The following is a 21,885-nucleotide window of genomic DNA, read 5'->3' on the forward strand; positions in this document are numbered from 1 at the left end:
TAAAATCGATATGTTAGTAAATTTGTCTGTATGTAGATAACGAATGTAGTTTTAAGTCAATGTCAGGAAATACTCATCATCTCATCAAAGTTTAAACAGTTGTTCAAGTATTTTTATTTTCATTGTTATATTTCGACCCTTCATTAAATTCTTAATCGACTGCGTACAGAAATTTGAATAAAAAAAACGTTTATTGTTGAAAAGAAAAGCGAATTTCAAGAACACGATAAACGATGTTTTGATTTTATATTTATTAGTTAAAACGAGTATTTATCTGTTCCTAATAAAGTTTTCATAGAATTGTAATTTTGTACAAACACGAGAAAGCGGTCCAACGTCATTGGATTGTCACGGTTATCAAGTCTTTAATCACAGCCACTGATTCATTAATAGAAAACGTCGATTTAAAAAATAATTAAATTGTAATCGAATCAAACCTCATACATACGTATTAAAACTGTAACTCGCATTTAATATATGCATAATATATCATACTATATATAGTTAAGTACTGTTGGACGTTATTATTAAAACAAGATAAAAGTTTTAAAATAAAAGGTAAGTATTTTACAAAATGTATGTAAATGTACCTCTTTTAGGTGGCGGTTAGATATGTCACAGAAAGGGTCACGTCTTAAATATATATGTATATATATGTAGTATTTTAAATTGTCTATCGTATCAATCGTTCGATCTTTGGTTGATCTTTTATGTGAGTGCTTGCACGCATGCGCACTCGTACATGCGTACGAAGGTGCGTGCTCGAAGGTGCGATGTTAACGTGGCATAACTAAATAATTTTTACGCAAATTATTATTGCTCTATGATTTTATATAATTTCCTCTCGCACGTATTATGTTAATACTTCAATAAGTATAAAAAAGGATAAATGTGTTATGTTTTAGAACGATTTCCTCGTACTCTTAACGTTCAACAATTATTAAGAAACATAAATGTTCTCAACGCGAATGGAAATTGATATATACTAGTGTCCACCCGCTGCTTCGCCAGACCTTTTGACCCCCTGACCACTTCTATGGAATTTTTTAAAGATGATCGGTTGAGTAGTTAAGACGTGAAAGGGTAACAAACAAACAAACAAACTCACTTTCGCATTTGTCATATTAAGTAAGGATATTTTTATTGTATTAAATTTTTGTACCAACTTGTATGTGTCGCGGTGGCTAAAATTTCAAACGATTTCTCATAGAGTATAAATTATTTACTTTATTAATTAAAAAAAAAAAATTAACATTAGAAATTGCCGCGTAAAATGCCGCCGCCATTTTTAAACCTGAATTCTTCGTTATAATTTTGTCAATGACGATATGTGCTATCAGAAACTCAATTATACAGAAACCCGTTTGACTTTACTTTAACATTCGATAAGGAACTGTCTATCGTATTGAATATTTCTGTATTTCGCACGACACCTCTGCCATTCAAAAAATACCCGTAAAATAATTACGTTAAGGTATATGTCATTGAAAATAGTGGGGATAATAAACGTATTATATAGTTTGAATGTAGTACAACTTCTGTTTTAATGTGTGTCATAGTATAAAATCGTTGTGATAAGTGGATGGCCTTGGCAGATATGTGTTATCTGTAATTTTTTAAATGCCAGTCGCTGTCGGTTTGACAGCGGATGATTTTAAAACACCGAAATTATGATGATGACGATTTATATTAAATTTTAATCATCACATCGTATTAAATATAGTAAATCATTGTTTCATTCTCTGTAAGGGTTTTTAAATAATAAAAAATTTAAGTTTCAGCATCGTTACGTGTAGTAACGTTGCGCTTAAGAGTCGACCTTGAAATCGTACTAAGCGTACGACCGTAATGTATTTCACGCATTTTCGCCATATATAAATATAAGAAATAATAATTGTTTTAAAATCGCTTGCCGCCTCGCTCAAACTCCGCCACACCTCGTACTGTTAGCAACAGCCATAAATATAAAAATGTTAATACCTAGTAATGTGCGTGCAATTTTTACCAATGTTATCGGATAACGTAGGATTTAACATGTGACACGAATTCGTCGCGAGAGGTTATCAATATTGCGCATTTATGTTATATTTTGTTTTTAATTGTTATAAAAATGTTCCTCGGTTATGTATATATACTCATCAAGTATATTGATTTTGAGTACAATTTTGTTGTATACAAAAATGTTTTACCGTCGTCACGTGTTCTTTGAGCGCGCTTTAATTTTTTAACATCATTTATTTGTAATTTCTTCAAATTATGGTAATTTTTTTTAAATAAATTTTCGTTATCAATAACGAAGACCATCATTTATATGTCTTATTATACGATAAGAATGTTTGTGATTATCTGTTTGTATGAATACGACTAAAAAAATCTTAAATTAAAAAATATATTAAAATACTTAATCAACATTTATTACAAAAAGAACTGGAATCACGTAATAAAATTTTATAGATTATAAGAGTACAAAATCGAACGTGTTACAATTATAATATGTTTTAAAATATGTTAAATAGCGTCCGCCATTTTGAATTTCTAGTAACATACTGTTGACATCAAAGTTATATAATATTGACGAAGCGTACGATTAATTTAATTTCAATAAAATTTAGGCTAAAGTTCATAAACGCCGAACATTTGTTAAACTTGGGCAAATCCTGTTCATTAATTAATTCTGTTGACAATATCGTCATATCCGTAGGAAGTTATAACAATAATTGGGTTTTATATATTAGTTGTTTACAATTTAAAATATATTGGCAATTGATAACGCTCATAATACGAAGAATAATTTCCAATTTTTGTCCGAATTAGCTGAAGTTTAGACTTACAGGCCTCATTTAAAAACTTTGTTATAGATTTGGGGTATAGATTTCAGTCGGTTTGATCAGATCATAACCTTGACAGATATTCTAGAAGTTTCTAGAATATCTGACATTAAGAATAATAAATAGTTTGATGTTCTATTGAAACCCGGATTGATACTTTAATACAGGCCATGGAAAATGTAATAATAAAGATTTGAAAATTATAAAAGTCATTTGTTCTGTATTAGATTTTCGCAGTAGATAATGATGAATGAACTACTCACTCGTGTGCTTACAATCTCAGGAAACCCTATCCTGTTATGAGGATTTGTTGCAAAATAATAATCAAAATATTCTTCTTATGGTAATAAAATCACTTTGGTTTCGTCATGTTCGTTATCAATTAAATTTAAAACTACCTCTGCAATAATATATATTTTATTTAAAAAAATTTTAGTCTTAATTTCATGATAGCTTGAGGCGTTAAGGCGTGTAAGGACAAACAGACTCACTTTCACATTTATATTAACATAGTTTTATTAAGCGAAATCAAATACCAAAAGAATCTCGGCACTAAAAGATAATTCGAAAATTATGCCCGTCGTTCCGGTTTCTTATTACTAAGCTGTATCCTGATGATTTTCTTGATATAAACTTTATTATTTATAGCGAAAATTATGATTAAGGTATTTTTGTTTTTTATAAAATAGACCCGAGTGGTTCGAACACGTGAATCTCATTGGAGCTGGTGGTGGTTGTGGTGAAATTTTCGTGTGCTTAATTTGTGTTTATCGTTCATTTCGTTCTCCGTGGTGAAGGATAACATCGTGAGGAAAACGTCAGATTTTAATCTGATGTATCAGATCTGATCTGACGTGTATTCATCAAACCGCATTCGAGCTGCGTGGTGGACTGAACTCCAAACCTTCCCCTCAAAAGCCTTAGCCCAGCAGTGGCTTATTAACAGTTTGTTACGTTACTTTATAACATGAAACCAATATGATGTGGGTGCAAATCATGAAGAATGTACTACCTACTGCGACTTTATTAACTTAAATATTATCTGTTGTTAAAATAATTATTTATCTTTTTCATCTTTAACTACAATACATTCGAGTGGAATTTTACCAAAAGCATTAATAATTAAATATTTTATAGCCATATAAATAAAATATAAACGCCTTCAAAATGTTTATAGGACAAGGTTATCTCATATAATATTTCGTAAGATAGAATACAGTATTTTAAATCTGTCTATAGACACGGCGCGCTATTACGTAGTAGAAAATATTCCCAGCTTGCAAATTATATCTCGACATCATACGTTAATAAAACATTTTGGACAAAATCGGACCGAAATGAAAGTGTCCCCTTCTCTTAGGAGTATGATCATTTCTGCCTGTCATAGACGCCACAGTGTATTTTTTTTTTTTACAATGAATAGGCCAGCGTTTGACAGTTGACTTGCCTAATAAGCATCGACACGGTCTAAGATGTAGCACGCTTGCCTATAACCTGTTTGATGAAGAACTCTAGATTTGAAGACACCAACATTGTATATCTGTAACAAATAAGTATCAAGTTTAATTATGTAATGTTCACCATAATGACCTCCTCTACAGATATTCTATCACCAAACAGCAATAACACTTAGTATTGCTATTTGGTGGTAGAATATAAAGCATATGTTAGTATGTGTGTGTTGCGCATTAACAATGTAATGGTTAATATTTCTTCCAGCGTCAATGACTATGGGCGGTGGTGACCACTTGCTATCATGTGGATCATTTGCAATGGCAAATTTATATTATGCCTACCGACTTATTGAACTGAATCCTTTCTAATTCTCATAACATTATAGCAATCAGATGCGGAAGTATCTTACGGGAGTAGAATTCTGCTAAATTGCGAATTTTTGCGATTTATTGCCAGAAAAAAACGCTTTCTCAATCCTTTGTAACATGAACAAAATAATATATCTTGGCACAATTACATGACATTGCAATTGAAACTTGTTCATTGCTAATTCCTACATAATTTTCCTTTGTCAAATTAGTATAGGACAGTGGCTTACAGGCTCAATAATGAAAAAAAAAAAACTCTGCGGCTTCAGACAATTGTACAGTATAATTGATACCTGGGACGTAATTCCTGAGGGATAACGGATTCAATTTTGCTATTTCGCAAATTTTGCTTCGATTAATATAAAGTTACGCGTTACGGAAATTTATTTTATCCTCCACATGTTTCCGCCTGCGTGTGACGGTGGGGAGGGGAGGCATCTATTAGGTACCTTATGTCCCTTTCTGTACCCGGGTATACGAAATTTAATGATGATCGGTTGAGTAGTTAAGACGTGAAAGGGTAACAATCTTAACTAATAATAATTATTATTTAGGTTTTGTAATTAATTAAAACATCTTATCGTGAACAAAATTATACTCACGTCAGACACCTATGGTGTCAAATAAAAGTATGAAATAAAGAAAAGCCTTTTTTGCTTTCAAAAATAAAGCGATGAGTTGCCCAAGCAAAATGGATGCACTTGACGAAGTGACCAAAATAAGTTGACCTCTGTTCAATAGTAAACTGTACGTAGTAGACGGTCTTCGAGATTTAGGTATTATTAGACACTTATTGCGCATCATAATGTATGGGAGCAGGGGTCACTTTGAGTGGTCCGCCTCGTCCTACCGCAATAGGTCATGATAAGTGGACGGTCAAGGTGAATTCTTTCTGCGCAATATATCATTACGGACGTAGAGACATACGTTTTATTGATTGCGTTCTTAATTTAAAAAATACTGATTGTGTATGGATTTATTTATGATTATTTTACTCATATAATATTGTATTATATACAACGTATATACGATTTTTTGTTTACATAACATATGTTTACATAGAAATTTATATTTAAAATACTATAAGGGGCTCTTTATGCAGATATTTCAAATAGTTTTATAGAGAACTTTAACAGATATATTCCACAAAGTTTTTATTATTTTTAATTGTGTCTTCGAGTCAAATATATAAAGATTTATCTTACTAATGCATGTAATGTATATATAAGTCTGATTATCATATGTACATATATTATTAGAAAAGAAAACTTCAGGGAATAATAAAATGATATATTTTATTTTATTTATCTTACAAGCTCTATACGCTAACGAAATGTATTCATATAAAAAATGTACATATTAAAGCGATTATGCTAGAATTTAGTATCAAGTTGTGAGCAATTTTCTTGTGCATTAAATATTTGATTTAAACAGCTTTTAAGTCTGCCTAAGCGCAATGAAAGTAATATAGAAACAGTTTCAAATGAACTGTTTTCTCATGTGCTAAACATTGCTTGTCTATAAGTAATAAACGTACCGTTGATGGTAATCATAATGATGTCCTCCTGCATGATTGACAACTGCGCCTAGTTTGTGTGTAAACACTGGCAGACTCTGTCACCTTTCTTACGAGTATAAGTTGTTATGACGCGCATCAAGATCAGGCGCAGAACCAACTTTACTGTCATTGAGTCAATTGATCTGCTGTTTTCCATCCAACTGGATATATTATTAGCTGCCTGTTCCGAGTTCGTACGGCTAAAATTCATACAAGTTTATCCCCCCATTTCTCCCCCTTATAAAATAAAACTGTGTTTCGAATTTCGGCTTTCTATTCTTAGTAGTTTTAGTTGTGCGTTGACAGTCAGTCAGGAAAAACGATTTTTTTATTATAGATATGGTCATGGTATAGTCTCTTATTAAAACAATTACCACATAATTTTCTCCATTTACTTTACGTAGAAATCAAGATATATGAACATTTTTGTCTTGATCTATCGGATTATTAAACTTCACGACAATCGGCTAAGACAAAGAAACTGACCCAAATATTTATATTAAGTGTCGTTTCTTTTACCAACTTTTCCAGCGACCTCACTCACATGAAATATTTACGTGAGCCAGGTCAGCTCAGCTCAACGGTATTCATTCCAGTAATACGAAATAATCATGTTGTATCGCGCTTCCATCTCACTGCTAAAAGACTTAATGTACAAATTATTGGAAATTTTATTAGTTAATACATTTATGAACTGTTTGTTGCAAATAAAAATAAATTAATATAAACGTTATATATAAAAGTAAGAAATGAGTATGCATTGATATGAATGCTTTGGTTAAGAAAAGGCATAGGTATGATGGACGTCACTGATATGACGTAACATTTCCTTCTTCTCTTGTGGTAGAGACAAAAGAAAGAGAAATGAAAGACCTTTAATAAATGAGATACGCGCATGCGAATGATTGGTATTATGTTGACATTAAATTACATTTACACAATCTATAATGATTAACGGCCGTACTTATAAAAGTAACTTAGCGGCTGTTTAGTTATGAATTATTTGACATTTGACAGAAAAATATATTGTTTTACTAATTACAGTAATTTGACTGTTTCCCTTCAAAGTATATATTTTCAAAAAAATATTTACATTTGGGACGTTTGTATCTTTTTATTTAAATAAGAAGACACGAACGAAAATTAAAAATACAAATGTTTTTCTTATTATTGGTATCACCTTCAAATTTAGATAAAGTTCCCTTCACAAACAGTTTGACTGTACCTAATTTACGATTAATTCGCTTTGAAACCGTTAAAATTAAATTTGAGGCCAAAGTAAATTAAAACAGACCCTTGCCCTTCTGATTAAATGCATAATTACTACAGATATTCTAATTGTACGAGAAATAATAATCGTTGTGTATGAGAAATGAATGAGGTCGATTCGGAGGTGAGGATTTTATATAAAACTAGTGGTGTTCCAAGGTTTCATTTGCGTTATGGTAGAATAATACACAAAAAACTTGAAAAAAAAAAACATTAAATTATATACTGACAAACAGCAATACTTAGTAATGTTTGTGTTCCGAAGGCTTGTGAAGGGTGAGTCAGCGTCTCGGTAACATGCGCAAGCGATCCCGTGGCGCTCCTCGTTAAGACGAAAAGGGTGCCGCTGGTTTTTTTAGTGGATATTAGCCCCGATGTTCGGGGCGCGCTCGGCGCCTTGGACGCTGGCGAGTCCCATATACTCGCGCGATTCCCGGGGGGAAACGCGTAAAACGTTTTTCCAGGGTTAAAAAAAAGGATGAGTGAGCCAGTGTTTTTACAGGCACAACATCTAAGTTTTCAAGGTTGGTGGCGCATTGATGATGTTTGGTTAATATTTATATATTTATACCATAAGGCGTTCTTAAGATTATTGTCAACGGCTTTGTCAAATATCAAATTCATGTTTTAAATCATGTGTCGAGATGGCCTAGTTTGAAGAACACGTGAATCTTAAACAAAGGTTACCGGTTCAAATCCATGTAGGCTCCAATGAGATTAACGTGCTTAATTTATGTGTATTATTCGTCAATGTCCGGAGGTGAAAGCAAACCTCTTGAAGAAACCGTCATGTGTTGAATGAATTTCTGTCACCACCCCACCCCGCTTGAAACAGTGAGCTGACTCAAGGTCATTTACGGATTTTCATACTTCTCATTCCGGTCGGCAACGTCAAACAAAACGTAATCGAATTTCATCCAACTGGGTTAGAGGTTATATTGTCTGCCTTTCCAATGTGAACTTTAAAATTATACTTAATTATCAGTCATGGTTCAGTTTTTGCAATGCTAATATTTATGTTAAAATCTTGTGTGGCTGTTAGTGATCAACTCGTTTCTACGATTTGACTTATTGAGGTCATATTCATTCACAAATTATCTTTTGTCGAGACACTGGTTCATAACCATGCGAGGATCCGATGGCTAGACAAGATCCCAACTCATGACGTTCTCTTATGCCGTCACTGACGCCGGACTACTCCCTTGTGTGCGCGTACGCTATATTATGTATATTCACAATAATATAGATCATTTTAATAAAACAGTGACAATCATTGTATGAACACTACTGGTGGTAGGGCTTTGTGCAAGCTCGTCTGGGTAGGTACCACCCACTCATCAGATATTCTACCGCAAAACAGCAATACTTGATATTGTTGTGTTCCGGTTTGAAGGGTGAGTGAGCCAGTGTAATTACAGGCACAAGGGACATAAAATCTTAGTTCCCAAGGTTGGTGGCGCATTGGCTATAAGCGATGGTTGACATTTCTTACAATGCCAATGTCTAAGGGCGTTTGGTGACCACTTACCATCAGGTGGCCCATATGCTCATCCACCTTCCTATTCTATAAAAAAAAAGAACACGAATAGTAAAAAATAAACTTACACTTTTCGACTTTGCAAAGACAACAAATCACGGTATTCGTTTCTATAATAAGATTCCTAGGTTATTTTTAACTTTACCTATTAATAAATTTATAACTCATATAAAAAACTTTGATAAATAAGGCATATTATTTAACACAAGATTATATAAATTATATAAAAAAAAACAATATTGTATCATGGCAATACAAAAGTGCCCATATAAGTCTACTGGAATAAAGAGTGGTTTGATTTATTGATTGCTGTAATATATTTATTTTAATAATGAAACTCTATGCTATTATTTATTTCACTACATGTTTATTTATTGGCTTTCATTAATTTAAATTATTTTAATAAACGTATATTTTAATGTTACACATCTGCCGCTCCCGTGGCGCCAACTGTTTTTTTTTTTTTTTAATTAAGGAAACAAATGAAAAAAAAACTTTAAAATACACACTATTCTTAACTCTTTATTTTTTATAACTACCACACTGTAATAAATAAGTAGTATGTAATAGTGTTTTTGTCATCTTTATTTTGACGTCGTAATTTTATACTGAACGAACAGACAATATTGATTATTTAATTTTAATAAACGTTTTATCAATTAAGCTACTTGTTATTATTTTGAAATATAACCATATACCAACTAAGTTTCTTAATTTACATAAGACATTGTCAACGTGTAGACGATGGTTCGAAATTAATATTATAAAAGTAAAACCTCTATTAGTATATAAATTAAAAAAAAAAACTAATAATTTATAAAAAATAAAAATAAATAAACTAACAAAGATAATGTTTGTGTGAATACAATGCATCTATAATCTATTCCAACCACAAGAGGAATAAAGACTTTGACATCAAATTGACGCCATATCATTGTTCGAGATCTAAAATCTATGATATTCACTATGGATTCGTGAGAAAATGGCGTTCTCATTGTCCACGAAGTTGTAATCGGAACTTTGGAAGTTAAATTAAAGTGGTTATAACTAGTTAAGTGAAATAGTCTTGTATTATAAATAAAGGTAAATTAATTAAAAAACTTTGTAGTGTATGATACAGCAGAACTGTTAGCAAATCGCATCGACTGTGTCAATCTAAGGTTTGTTTATCTTTACTCCTTCAATTGGAAAAGATTTAAAGACATTCTCAATAAGACGTATTATAGTCACTTATTTGTGAACAGAACCTCTGTTTATATGTACAATTAAATTTGCCATTCCATCTTAAGTACTATGTTTTAGATAGTTAGGAAATGTTAATGATTTTAATATGTGGGTATTTTTAAGTTAATAAAAATAACCTGATGAAATTAACACAGGAAAGGAAATTTAGGAATTTAATCATAATAACGAGAAAATGAAATCACTAAATTTTTATAGGTTTTATAGGTATAAAGCGATGATACACCGAGACATCATCAGTTGATTACAAAAATATAAATTAAGCAAGGTGACTTATTTGATCTTGTCGGCGAATCGGAAGGCCCATATTTTTGTATTTATGCAACCGCCTGACCCGCGATAGCTTATCGGAGGTTCATTAAGATTTTTTTGTACGTATTACTGGGTTCATTTGCGCAAAACCGATAAATTTGATTTTGTTTTACGTAACATTAAATTGTTATATACCTAGATGTTAATATTTGTGTGTATTGGAAAAACAACTTAGCAAGATTTCTCCTATAATAACATAAATATAAATATTATATGAAACTTAGCATATCTGAACGATATTATGACATAATAATATAAGGTAAAGGAAAAATACATATTATGAATTAGATACAAACACTGTTTTGCCATTGAACTTTAATATCCTAATGATATGTAGGAAATCGCTTCGTATCTCACTCGAAATGTTAAAAACCGACTTACGTTACGCGACATTGATACCTATATTTTTTATGAAATATGTAAGCGGATTTGCAAATTGGCAACCTAATAATAAAAAATATTAACCATTACTTACATCTTTAATGCGCCACCAACTTGAGAACTAGATATAATGTTCCTTGTGCCTGTAGTTACATTGGCTCACTCACCCTTAAAACAATACCAAGTATCGCTAAGTACCAGTAATGGTATAATTTCAATGTTATAATGATAATAGGCAATGTCGCATATCACTGTACTTACATTTCACGATTGTGTTCTGCGGTGAGTATCGAGTTTGATCTTACAGAGTAGCCTTACAGAAAATTTTCTATTAACGTAAATTAATTCAGTCTGTCTGCTTATTTAATTTAAAAAACCGTCGATAAATTTGACATTGAGATAACCTTGACCATGGATAAGCCTATAGGCTAATTAATTACGGAATTTACCGGGGACAAAATTTTGGTGACGGAATAGCTATTTTTATTCGGGTTTCAAGCGCTATCTAAGCTTTTTTTTACTCAACTTGTCAGCGTTGTATGTGTCGTGGTCTTAAACATAAAATAAGAATCTACATATAATAAATTTATAGATCAATCAAAAAATTAATCAGAAAAGTTCGTCAGCTTATGCCCATCGACTATCAGCTTTAATATTATTAGCGGCAATAATTTTTATTGATTTTGTATGTATGATTTTGTATGTACGTATGTATGATTGGTAAATTGTATTCAATAAAAAAGGTATACTTTGTTACTTTGGACGAAGCGATTTGAAAATAAAGGTTTCATTCTGAACCTTAAATTAGTTCGTGTATCCACTTTTAGCACAAGATTTACTATTGTTGAAGCTAAAAATGTGATTATCTACTGTATTATTTATTTATTAGTTTATTATACATATTATAAAAATAAATATTATACCAAACCCTGGCTTCATATTAAAAAATATATATTTACCATTGTATGAAAGGCATGAAAGAACGTTTTTAAGCGAGCAAAAGTAAAAAGCAGTTTAATTTAAGATTTATTACTGTAAAGGTATTTCTTAGACTTATTCGCATTTCTGAAAAAAATCACACAGGACTGGCATCTAGCTAGAGTCTGCTTATTTTGAATAAAAATAAATACAACCTTATGCATACAAAGAGTTGAACTTATAAACAAGGTATCCGTAATACACCAATTTAAACATACTTTGACACGGTTTCAACGTAAGTACAGGTCTCTTTTCACCTAAATGCTCCTAATATTAATATTCCCACTTAATCTTAACTATAATTTCAATAGCTTCATGAATATTTAGCACCGTGACATCATTCAGCGGTTCAGAGCCGTCGCGGCCCTGTTACATATATTTCATACATTTTAAGTCTATTTGCATAATTGTCACATCGGATCGTTTAAAGAGAACACGTCTTTCTATTCCCGCGTAATACCTTCGGGCCCTATTATTGCCCTTTAGATAATGTGGTCACGTTTAATATTGTCTGGTATTTTAATTATTAATGTTATGTATTCTGACGAAATTTCGCTATTAATGTCAATAGTTTGTCTGAATAGTTTATTACTAATTTCTTCCCGACTTCATTATTATATTACGTACATATATTTATATATTGTTGATGCTATTTTCTGGATATATTAAAGACATCTTAGCATTTCACATTATGGAATGTGTACCTTCTAGCAACAGACAAAGCTTCAGCTGGGGTATTACAGAACGAAATCAATGTTTAGCCCGATTGCTCAGTAATGGTATGGGTGGTCTTTTGTTTATTAGACATATCTTAAGATATGTCCTATCTTAAGATTATTGCTGCTTGATCTATAATAATTTATAGATTTCTAACAATTAGCCTACACTAAATTATTTTTATTTGTAGAATAAAAACACACATATATGTATAGTATAGTATAGTATTGTTGTGTTCCAGTAATCCAGTGTATCATTAATAACGTTTTCTGGATTATAAATATCGTTTTAATTTTTTTGGGTAGCAAAAATAAATTAATAAATAATTATATTATTTGTTTCAGATCTACAAAGGGCTGGACATCGTGACAGCCAAGGCCTCTCATCAGGAGCGGGAATTGGTACCGCATCATCTACTCGACATACTCGAACCACATCAGATGTTCACAGTCGTGGACTTTAGAAATAGAGCTCTTAAAATTGTATCCTTTTTAATATTAAGTGTTACGAATGAATTGGCTTTTTTACTTGTCCGAGTAATATTCGAAATACAGAAACAAATGTATATTTTTGTTAATTCAAAATACGAAACTAATTTACGAATTCTCATAGTCAATTTCGTATTTCACGATGTTAATGTGCAAACAGGACATATCGGTTATTTTCATCTAACATATATCAAAGAACGTTTTCTAAACAAACATAGTTAACAAAAATATGTTAAAATATAAAGATTTAATTTGTCCTACGGACAGTTCAAACCGTCGTTATTCTGCAGCATCACAAAAAGAAGCAAAACACGATATTACGGATAAAGAAGATCTTTATTTAATAGGAAAAAGTCAAATCGCCGGCAGCCTTAATTTGTCAAGCATCGTACAATAGATGGTCCTGTTTGTTCAGCAGTACCAAACGCCGGCGGAATGCGACACAGATCTCGTGATAGAATTAATGTATATTGTTTGATATAATATCTATAATTTAATATATTTAGTCTGTAATTGTTTGTACAAATGGCCTTGGTACCACCAACAATGGTAGCTGGTACGTCGAAAATTCTTCATCAAGTGACTAAGTAATTGATTTCCAGTTACGTTTTCTGATATTTATATTTTCATTATTAGGGTTATTTTCATAAATTGTTGGTAGGGTTATGTATAAGTACTCGGTAGTAGGGCTTTATGCAAGCCCGTCTGGGTAGGTACCACCCACTCATCATACATTCTACCGCCAAACTTAGTTTTGTTGTGTTCCAGTGATCCAGTATAATAAGCACACGGCATATCAAAACTTAGTTTTCAAGATTGTTAGGGCATTGGCGATGTAAGGAACCTACCTATTTTTTAAAAAGAAGAAATAAAAAACACGTCACGCCTTTGGTCTTGCACCTCAGATTATTCCGGTACCTATGTTTTCACACACACACATAAGCCATATTATAGTGCGTAATAACCCCTGCGCACTTAACTAGTTTCGAGTGATAGAATGGCCTCCGTGACCGAAATTCAGTTCGGAGAACGTTGTTCTGATTATTTATTTATTTCACTGTTATCAAACGATAAATAACTCAATATATATAAATTAATCTATTCTAAATTATCTAGTATCTAACACCGGACTACTTGGTGACTTTCAGTTTTCTTAACTTTCTCTTCAGATTGATAACCTCACAGAACAAGGAAAAATTCCTATCATTGTGGGCGGTACAAATTATTACATAGAATCTATTGTTTATAAAATACTTGTTGAAGATATGAATAACGCAGATGAATTACTTTGGGAAAAAAGTAGAAGAAAGAGAGATTATTCCGAAACAGACACGAGTGGAGAAAATTGCCAAAAAAAACTTTCTAAAGATACGACAAATGATAATACCAATGATTTATCAGATAATATACAAGTACCAAATGAAACAACGTCTGAAATTGATTTAAAAAAAGATACAATTGTAAGAAAAATAATTGAAATCAAAGATATAAGTAAAGAAAAGTTAAAAGAAGATGTAGACAATGAAAGCGGATTCACAAATGAAGAAATCCATGCGAGATTAAATGCGATAGACCCTGTAATGGCTTCACGGCTTCATCCCAATAATCGACGTAAAGTCCTCAGGTAAGTGACTTTTTTAATATAATATTAAAAATAAATATGATAAATCACACAATTAAAAATAATAATAATACAGGAAATACTCTTTTAAATCCTATATTTCAGTTTTTCTGATGACAAATATTTTATTTCTCTATCTGCAATTCCTAATTTTCAACTTTGTTTCCAAAAACGTTATCTACTCAGAAAGGTTAACATAACTCTGAAACTTGAAAACAAATGTTACCGACTAGAAAACATTCATCGGAACACTCTTATGGTAATGGAATGGTACCGAAGGTTTATTTGTGTTCGATACCAGAATTGATATGTTTACCAAAACCCATCTCTGATTTAGGTTTTACTAGTAAGACACCAGATATTTCAGATTATACATTTCGAATATTGAATTTGAAACTTGAATATTGTATATTTAAAAGAAAACGTTTTCGTATTAAAAAAAGTTACGTGTTTATGTTTGGTCACACATTAATTTTTAATGTAAAAATAAAGAACAATAAAACGCTTATTACAAGAAATAACGATTCAATGAATGAATTTTATACGAGATATTCAAACAAACGATACGAAATTACGTTAACTATTTTACTGTTGGCAACACTATTAAAGTATGTGAATTAAATTAAAGGTTGTTTTTAAACTTTTTTTAACTCGTTCCGTAATACAAAAATAAATAATACAAAAAAAAAACATTTAATCGTTTAATTCAAATTGAATTTAGAAACGATATTTAAAAAACTTATTAAGTTTTATTGTCTATTGTATGTATAGTTGTTGTAAATAAATACTGTTTACAAGCAATAAAAGGTCGATCTATATACATTTGTATACAATAAGAATTTATTTTTAAATTGTAATTTTTAAAACGAATTAATAATAATAATAATTTTGTTAATAATACAGATTAACAACAAAATATTAAAATTACTTTACTCTGCATAAAAATAGTCTGTATGAACAATTATTTCATTGAAGGATTATGAAATAATATCTAAGTCATTCGTCGCTTCAAGGCTGTCTAACCCAAATGCATTTTTTTATTTATATGCCCTCGTAGTAATACCATCGAATGTCAAAATTTTGTTTAAAATTTAAAATAAATAATAGTCCATAGTAAAATAATACCAAAATGATTTTTTTCATAAACATATATTTACAATGGGATAGAAACGAATTAAATATATAAATCTCAGCTACGTCATAATTTTTTTTAATGTCGTAAATGGTTATAATTAGTTGAGAATATTATTTCGACCGTTTTCGCAATTATACTTTTTGTTTTGTTCGCATATACTTCAAATTGAATATAAACTTTTTTTTTATAGAATAGGAAGGCGGACGAGCATATGGGCCACCTGATGGTAAGTGGTCACCAACGCTCTTAGACATTGGCATTGTAAGAAATGTCAACCATCGCTTACATATCCAATGCGCCACCAACCTTGGGAACTAAGATTTTATGTCCCTTGTGTCTGTAATTACACTGGCTCACTCACCCTTCAAACCGGAACACAACAATATTAAGTACTGCTGTTTTGCGGTAGAATATCTGACGAGTGGGTGGTACCTACCCAGAGGAGCTTGCACAAAGCTCTACCACCGGTACTTATAAAACATTACATCGGTTATTCAAAGTTTAAAATGTATTGACAACCAATTTCACATTCACTCAATTTGAAATGCCTTATTAAATAGATTAATTAATATATTCAATGAATTAAAAATATTTAACGATAGCATTAAAAGCCAGTTAAATGCATACATTGTATTCGTTCCAGGTCTAATCTATTGAAGCACGTCACGACTGCACTTTTTTTTCAAATTTTTTTTATTGGCCAGATATATATTCCATGATAATAACGTTTGCAAAGATTTTCATGAAATTCGACCTGGTTATACATTAGGCTCTTTGTCAATAATATAAAGGATAAAGACAATACTATTTGTATTGTCTTTATCCCAGAAAATGAGAGAATTTCTATGAGATGAAAACTGAATATATGTCTTATATATAAATACAGTCTCTTTCCATGATATGAGCAGATAAGCGCGAAAACAATACTTCGATGTCGCGTTAAAGATTTTTTCGTCAACACAAATGCCGCTATAATTTTACATTCCATGAAGTATTTACAAAACTTAAATCTATGGTAGAATACCCAGTGTGTCGGGTCTGCAAAAACTCTACTACCGGTTGTAACGGGTATTTTTGGGAGTAAAAACGGCAAGACGTGTAGCAGTTGAAGATAGCAATTATAAACATTATATTGTGTTCGAACGAACGAAACCGCGGGAACAGAAACTTTGTATTAAATATAATAGGAAATAATAATGCCGTAACGTCATAGGAACTTGTTCACGCGGTTTACATAAACATCGAAAATGAAGGTCGCTTGACATGATGACATAAAACCGTCGGCCAGTCAGATGGAGCCGCTTCTTCGAGCTTCGTTTGGTTTGTAATGCCTTTGTAGGGGAATTGTACGGGTGGCGGCGGGTCGTGTTTCGTTGGTCGAGCCGACTTCCGTGGGTCTACGACCGCTTCGAAGGATATCGTAGTTTGCGAGTGTGAGCGCGGTCTGACCTTGGCTGAGTATCCAACGTTAGGGTGACCATGAAATGTATCGGTTTTAAGGACAGCTATTCGAATATGCGTACAAATTGTAAATATTTTAAATGCTAATTTTTTGTTTTAAAATATTTTCATATAATGGCTTTGAAGTAATTTAGAGATTTGTAGGACCAGTCGTAAAATCGTAGGAGTGTTAATTCTGTTTATCTGACCACTAAATAAGAAACGAGGGGTTTTACTAATATTGCTATGTACACGGCTTGTTATTTACTTACCTAAGCTTAAATTTTTTTATAAATCCAAAGTCACTTAGAGTGAAATATAAGACAGGAACATGATAGCGATAACCCAATGAAAATATATATGAGAATAATTATTTCTTTAATATAATATATATAAATGTTTTATTATAAAAGTGTTGTGTTTGTCTCTGTTCGTAGTTCAGAAGAATCAATTGTTCTCCGTGTGAGTACATAGATTTTTTCTCAACGCATGGACACCTCAATTTATATCGCGAACGCGGCCCCTTCGATAAACCCCGAATTATTTATCGTATATTATAACACAAACACAAACAAAAAGCCTTGTCTGTGTGTAAATGTATATGTAAATAGATGACTAGTTTTTCCTTACCTACCAGTTCAATACTATTGGAATTATTTTTTTTGTTTAAAAGGGTCAACCGTTTGTATTGTAAATTCTCTAGAATTTATTACGTCGCGAATATACTATGATTGATTTATTCCAATAAATTAAGGTGATTTTTTTAATCTGTTGCACAAAAGAGGTTTAATATAAATATATACGTATGTGTGGGTGTATTAGTATATATTTGATGTTTTAATTAGTTTTGTATGTCAATTTAGATGTTTCTTTATGCTTAAGGAAGGTTGAAATGTATGTTAATTTGAAAAAAATGTTGTTGCTATGTATAATTTTAATTGTGGTTTATTAATTAGTTCAACATTTTAACTAATTGTATGATTGTGTTAGCTTGAATATAAAAAAATTATAATAAAAAACAAATAATTAAGATCGCGATTCTTAATTTTATAACGACATTTCTTAGAATTATATTTATTCAAGGCTAGGCCACTGAACCGATTTTGATGAAATTTTGTATGAAGTAAGCTTGGACCCCGCGGAAAGATATAGGCTACTTTTTATACCTTAAATCTAAGGTCAACAACCATCCCTCACCTAACAGCCGCGAACTATAATTATACAAAAACCATAGCACACATTATGTTTATAAAATTTGAGGTTACTTTTTTTTCATTGTTTATAAAATATTGTTTTGTTAATTGCTAAAACGAGTGTGAGCTTAAGTCTTCTAAATTCGTAGAAACGTACTTTAATAAATTAAACTTTTTAATAAATAATTAAACCGTTTATATAAAGTTATGGGTAGTATCGTACAGTGTTAAGTATTTATATTACATTGTCATTTAATATGATTATAATTACTGGTAATTTACCTTATTATTTAGTCAAGAGAAATACACAAAACATGTATGTGGATAAGAGTGATTTTTTTAAACGAAAATTTGTGTGTTTAAATGTTTGTTGCGCAATAACATTGAAACTAGTATTTCACCAACTCGGAATAGACACAGTCATATATACGTCAGCTATCAAGTCGCCGTTTTGTTAAAGTAGTTTAAAAATGTTAAATTTCTTATAGCTCAGGTTTAATAATTCTTATCGTGAATATGTATTTGATAATATATTTAGGTACGAAAACTTTGGCAATAGTTTCGTAATACTTTTTATTAATTATCTGTCCTTAACCCCAATAAAATTTTTTGATCGTTTGGATGTTATACAAACTCTTTGTTGTCATTATCTCGGCACATGTGTAGACGTGGCATTAAAGATGATTCGTAACTCGGTCACTTCCGCTTCCCTTGTTCGCGTTGATCGGCTCAAACCTTTGCGTTTTAGCCTAGCAACAAGATAGGGGGATTATTTATATTTGCTTAATATTCACATCACATTTGTTTTTTCATATTTCATACGAATTTAATTTTTTAACACCTAAAGTTTGTGCTTAATCATAATTAGGGGGATTATTACGCGCTCAATGCTAAACCACAGAACCGATTTTGATAAAATTTGATATGAAGCAAGCTATACCTCATAACTGTAGTACGAAGGACATTACTTAAGACATTGCTACTTTTTTACCTAATACTCGCCCATCTCTAACTAAGACGTAGACGAAGCCGCAGGCGATTATAGTATTTCATATATTTTTTTTGTTGAAATTTAATGACAACAACTACAAAAAATAGCAACACTGTGTTTCCTTCATTCTCTATTTTCAAAATTCGAAACGAATTATCGATAGAAACAAAGAAATTTCCATATAAACGCACACGTATAAATGTATATACCGACTATACATTAATTTCGTCTGACGCGTAATAATATAAACAATACATGATCAAGTTCTTCGTATAAGAAATCTCGTAGAAATTATTTATGTATTTTTTTTAAAAGAGTACCAACTGAGTTTCTTGCTTAGAATCCACATTAAGAACCGGTGGTAGCGCTTGACTATTCATAAATATTTATAAAAATCTATTTTAGTAAAAATATATTTTAATTTTATTAAATACGATGAAATATTTTTATCTTATAAAAGAAAACTTTGTCTACATCAATACTACTGTCTTTATTAGTGTCAAAAGGATTAACAAACCCACACTGTATGCCGGACTGTGCACGGGGCATTTTTAAAACTATATTTCGAAACTAGCTGTGACCTACATACTTTAAATAAAAATAAAGGACGGACGATTGAATTAAGTTTTATTATATAGATAAAATACAAGCTCAGACTGCGACGTTTACTGGTCTGATCGTCGTTATCGTGGATATAAGCCCTGTTGCTATGCTGGGATTGGTTCGAGGTCGAATTATTCGTTACTAGCTGCCCTTTACAGAACAAAAGCGTTGCTTACCCGGGCAAATATATTTAGATATTTGTTTATATACCTACTTATATTATTTAACTACATACATACGTACTACCGGTGGAAAATCTGATAAATGAGTGGTATCTTAACAGACCGGCTTGCACAAAGCCCTACCACCTATTGAGTATTGTAAGTGTTGTTCTAAAGCAATATATAAGCAGCGTTTATATAAAATAACGGAATGTATCACATAGTATTAAGTATATATGTAAACTATATTGTGTTTTCATATAATGCTCATTACTGATAACAGCCGAATTAATTAATGAAGAGAAATACACAAAACCTCTATGTGGACAAAGGTGATATTTTAAACGAAAAAATGTGTGTTCGCATGTTTGTTACTCGATAATTTTGAAACTAGTATTCCACTTACTCGGAATAACTACATTGATATGCTATGTCTTATATCCACATTAATAAGGAGTGATTCTAACTCTTTACGTGTGTTACAAGAGAAACTTTACGTCGTAAACGTTGCGTAAACGTTTCACCGCAAATTCGATCCTAAAATCGCTCGTGAAGAAGTTTCTCTTCGGAGACTTCGGGCGAAGCGGGCGGGTAACGTCTAGTGTTTTATATTTTTGACTCTCGCTCGACAATCCTTATTTATTTCAGCGGAATACTCGACTCGTACCCGCCATGAATAAATTACTACATAATTGCGTACAAGCCGTTGCTATGGAATATTTGCTACGATACACTGAACAGATGCTCTTGGAAATGTCATGCGTCCAACGGAATTATTCTATCGATTGTAATAAGTTGCCACGAGAATTTTTATAACAACCGAATCTGTATTTTAATTTATATTAATTTTCATAATTTACACTATATAACACTTCTTGTGTTAGTAGGTAAATCTCCTCCCCCCATAACACGCCGTCAAAGTCAAAGTCGGAATTTAGTATTTGATAATTTATTAACAAGATGCGTACAGGTGTATTCCTATTGCGTTTATTAAGTTTTCATTAGTGAGATATAATCATTGGCAATATTGCTAAGGGTATGGCATAGTGGCGGGTTGACATTTATCTACATTTAAAAGCTCTTACAAAACGAAATGAACCCAAATAATAAATAAAATACATACCATTTCGAGATAACATTCCGCTCTATGGCTGGCCCCAATATTTGTGAAATGTATTCGCTAGGATATTTTCCTGGTTGGCCAGCAAGTTTTATTCGAAAAAAATGTTATTGTTATATTATGTGGTTTTGGCTATTACGTGATTATTATATGACGAATAAAGTTTAACATAAATAACTACCAACGTATTTATTAAAAAAAAAACATATTAACTCATTACAAATACTTTTTCTTACATTTGCTTATTTACCAGATAAGCTGTACGAGAAAAACTAAATAAAAAATATATTTAACTATATTATTTGAATTTACACAAGTAAATTGGCTACTTTTATTCAAATTTAATCCGCATTCCAACATTTGATCAAACATTATAAACATTGGTGCCAACACTGGCTCCGCGAGTTCATCTCATCAATTTAGGGGCGTGGCTCTCTCAGACTTCAAGCGTGTCAAGGACAAATCCTTGCGTAATAACAAGGGCAATT

At 31.5% G+C, this 21,885-nt stretch overlaps 1 protein-coding gene across 1 annotated transcript in view; it reads left to right on the top strand.

The window, feature by feature from the left end:
* Positions 1-21,885, top strand: part of LOC126774468 (tRNA dimethylallyltransferase) — a 240,990-nt gene that overhangs the window by 86,363 nt on the left and 132,742 nt on the right. Inside the window, exons 2-3 of the mRNA XM_050496026.1 lie at positions 12,990-13,127; positions 14,303-14,757. Of these exons, the coding sequence (XP_050351983.1) occupies positions 12,990-13,127; positions 14,303-14,757 (593 nt within the window). The remainder of the gene's footprint in view (positions 1-12,989; positions 13,128-14,302; positions 14,758-21,885) is intronic.

The sequence above is a fragment of the Nymphalis io genome, chromosome 16 (assembly GCF_905147045.1).
Source record: "Nymphalis io chromosome 16, ilAglIoxx1.1, whole genome shotgun sequence".
In the NCBI taxonomy this organism is placed as follows: Eukaryota; Metazoa; Arthropoda; class Insecta; order Lepidoptera; family Nymphalidae; genus Nymphalis; species Nymphalis io.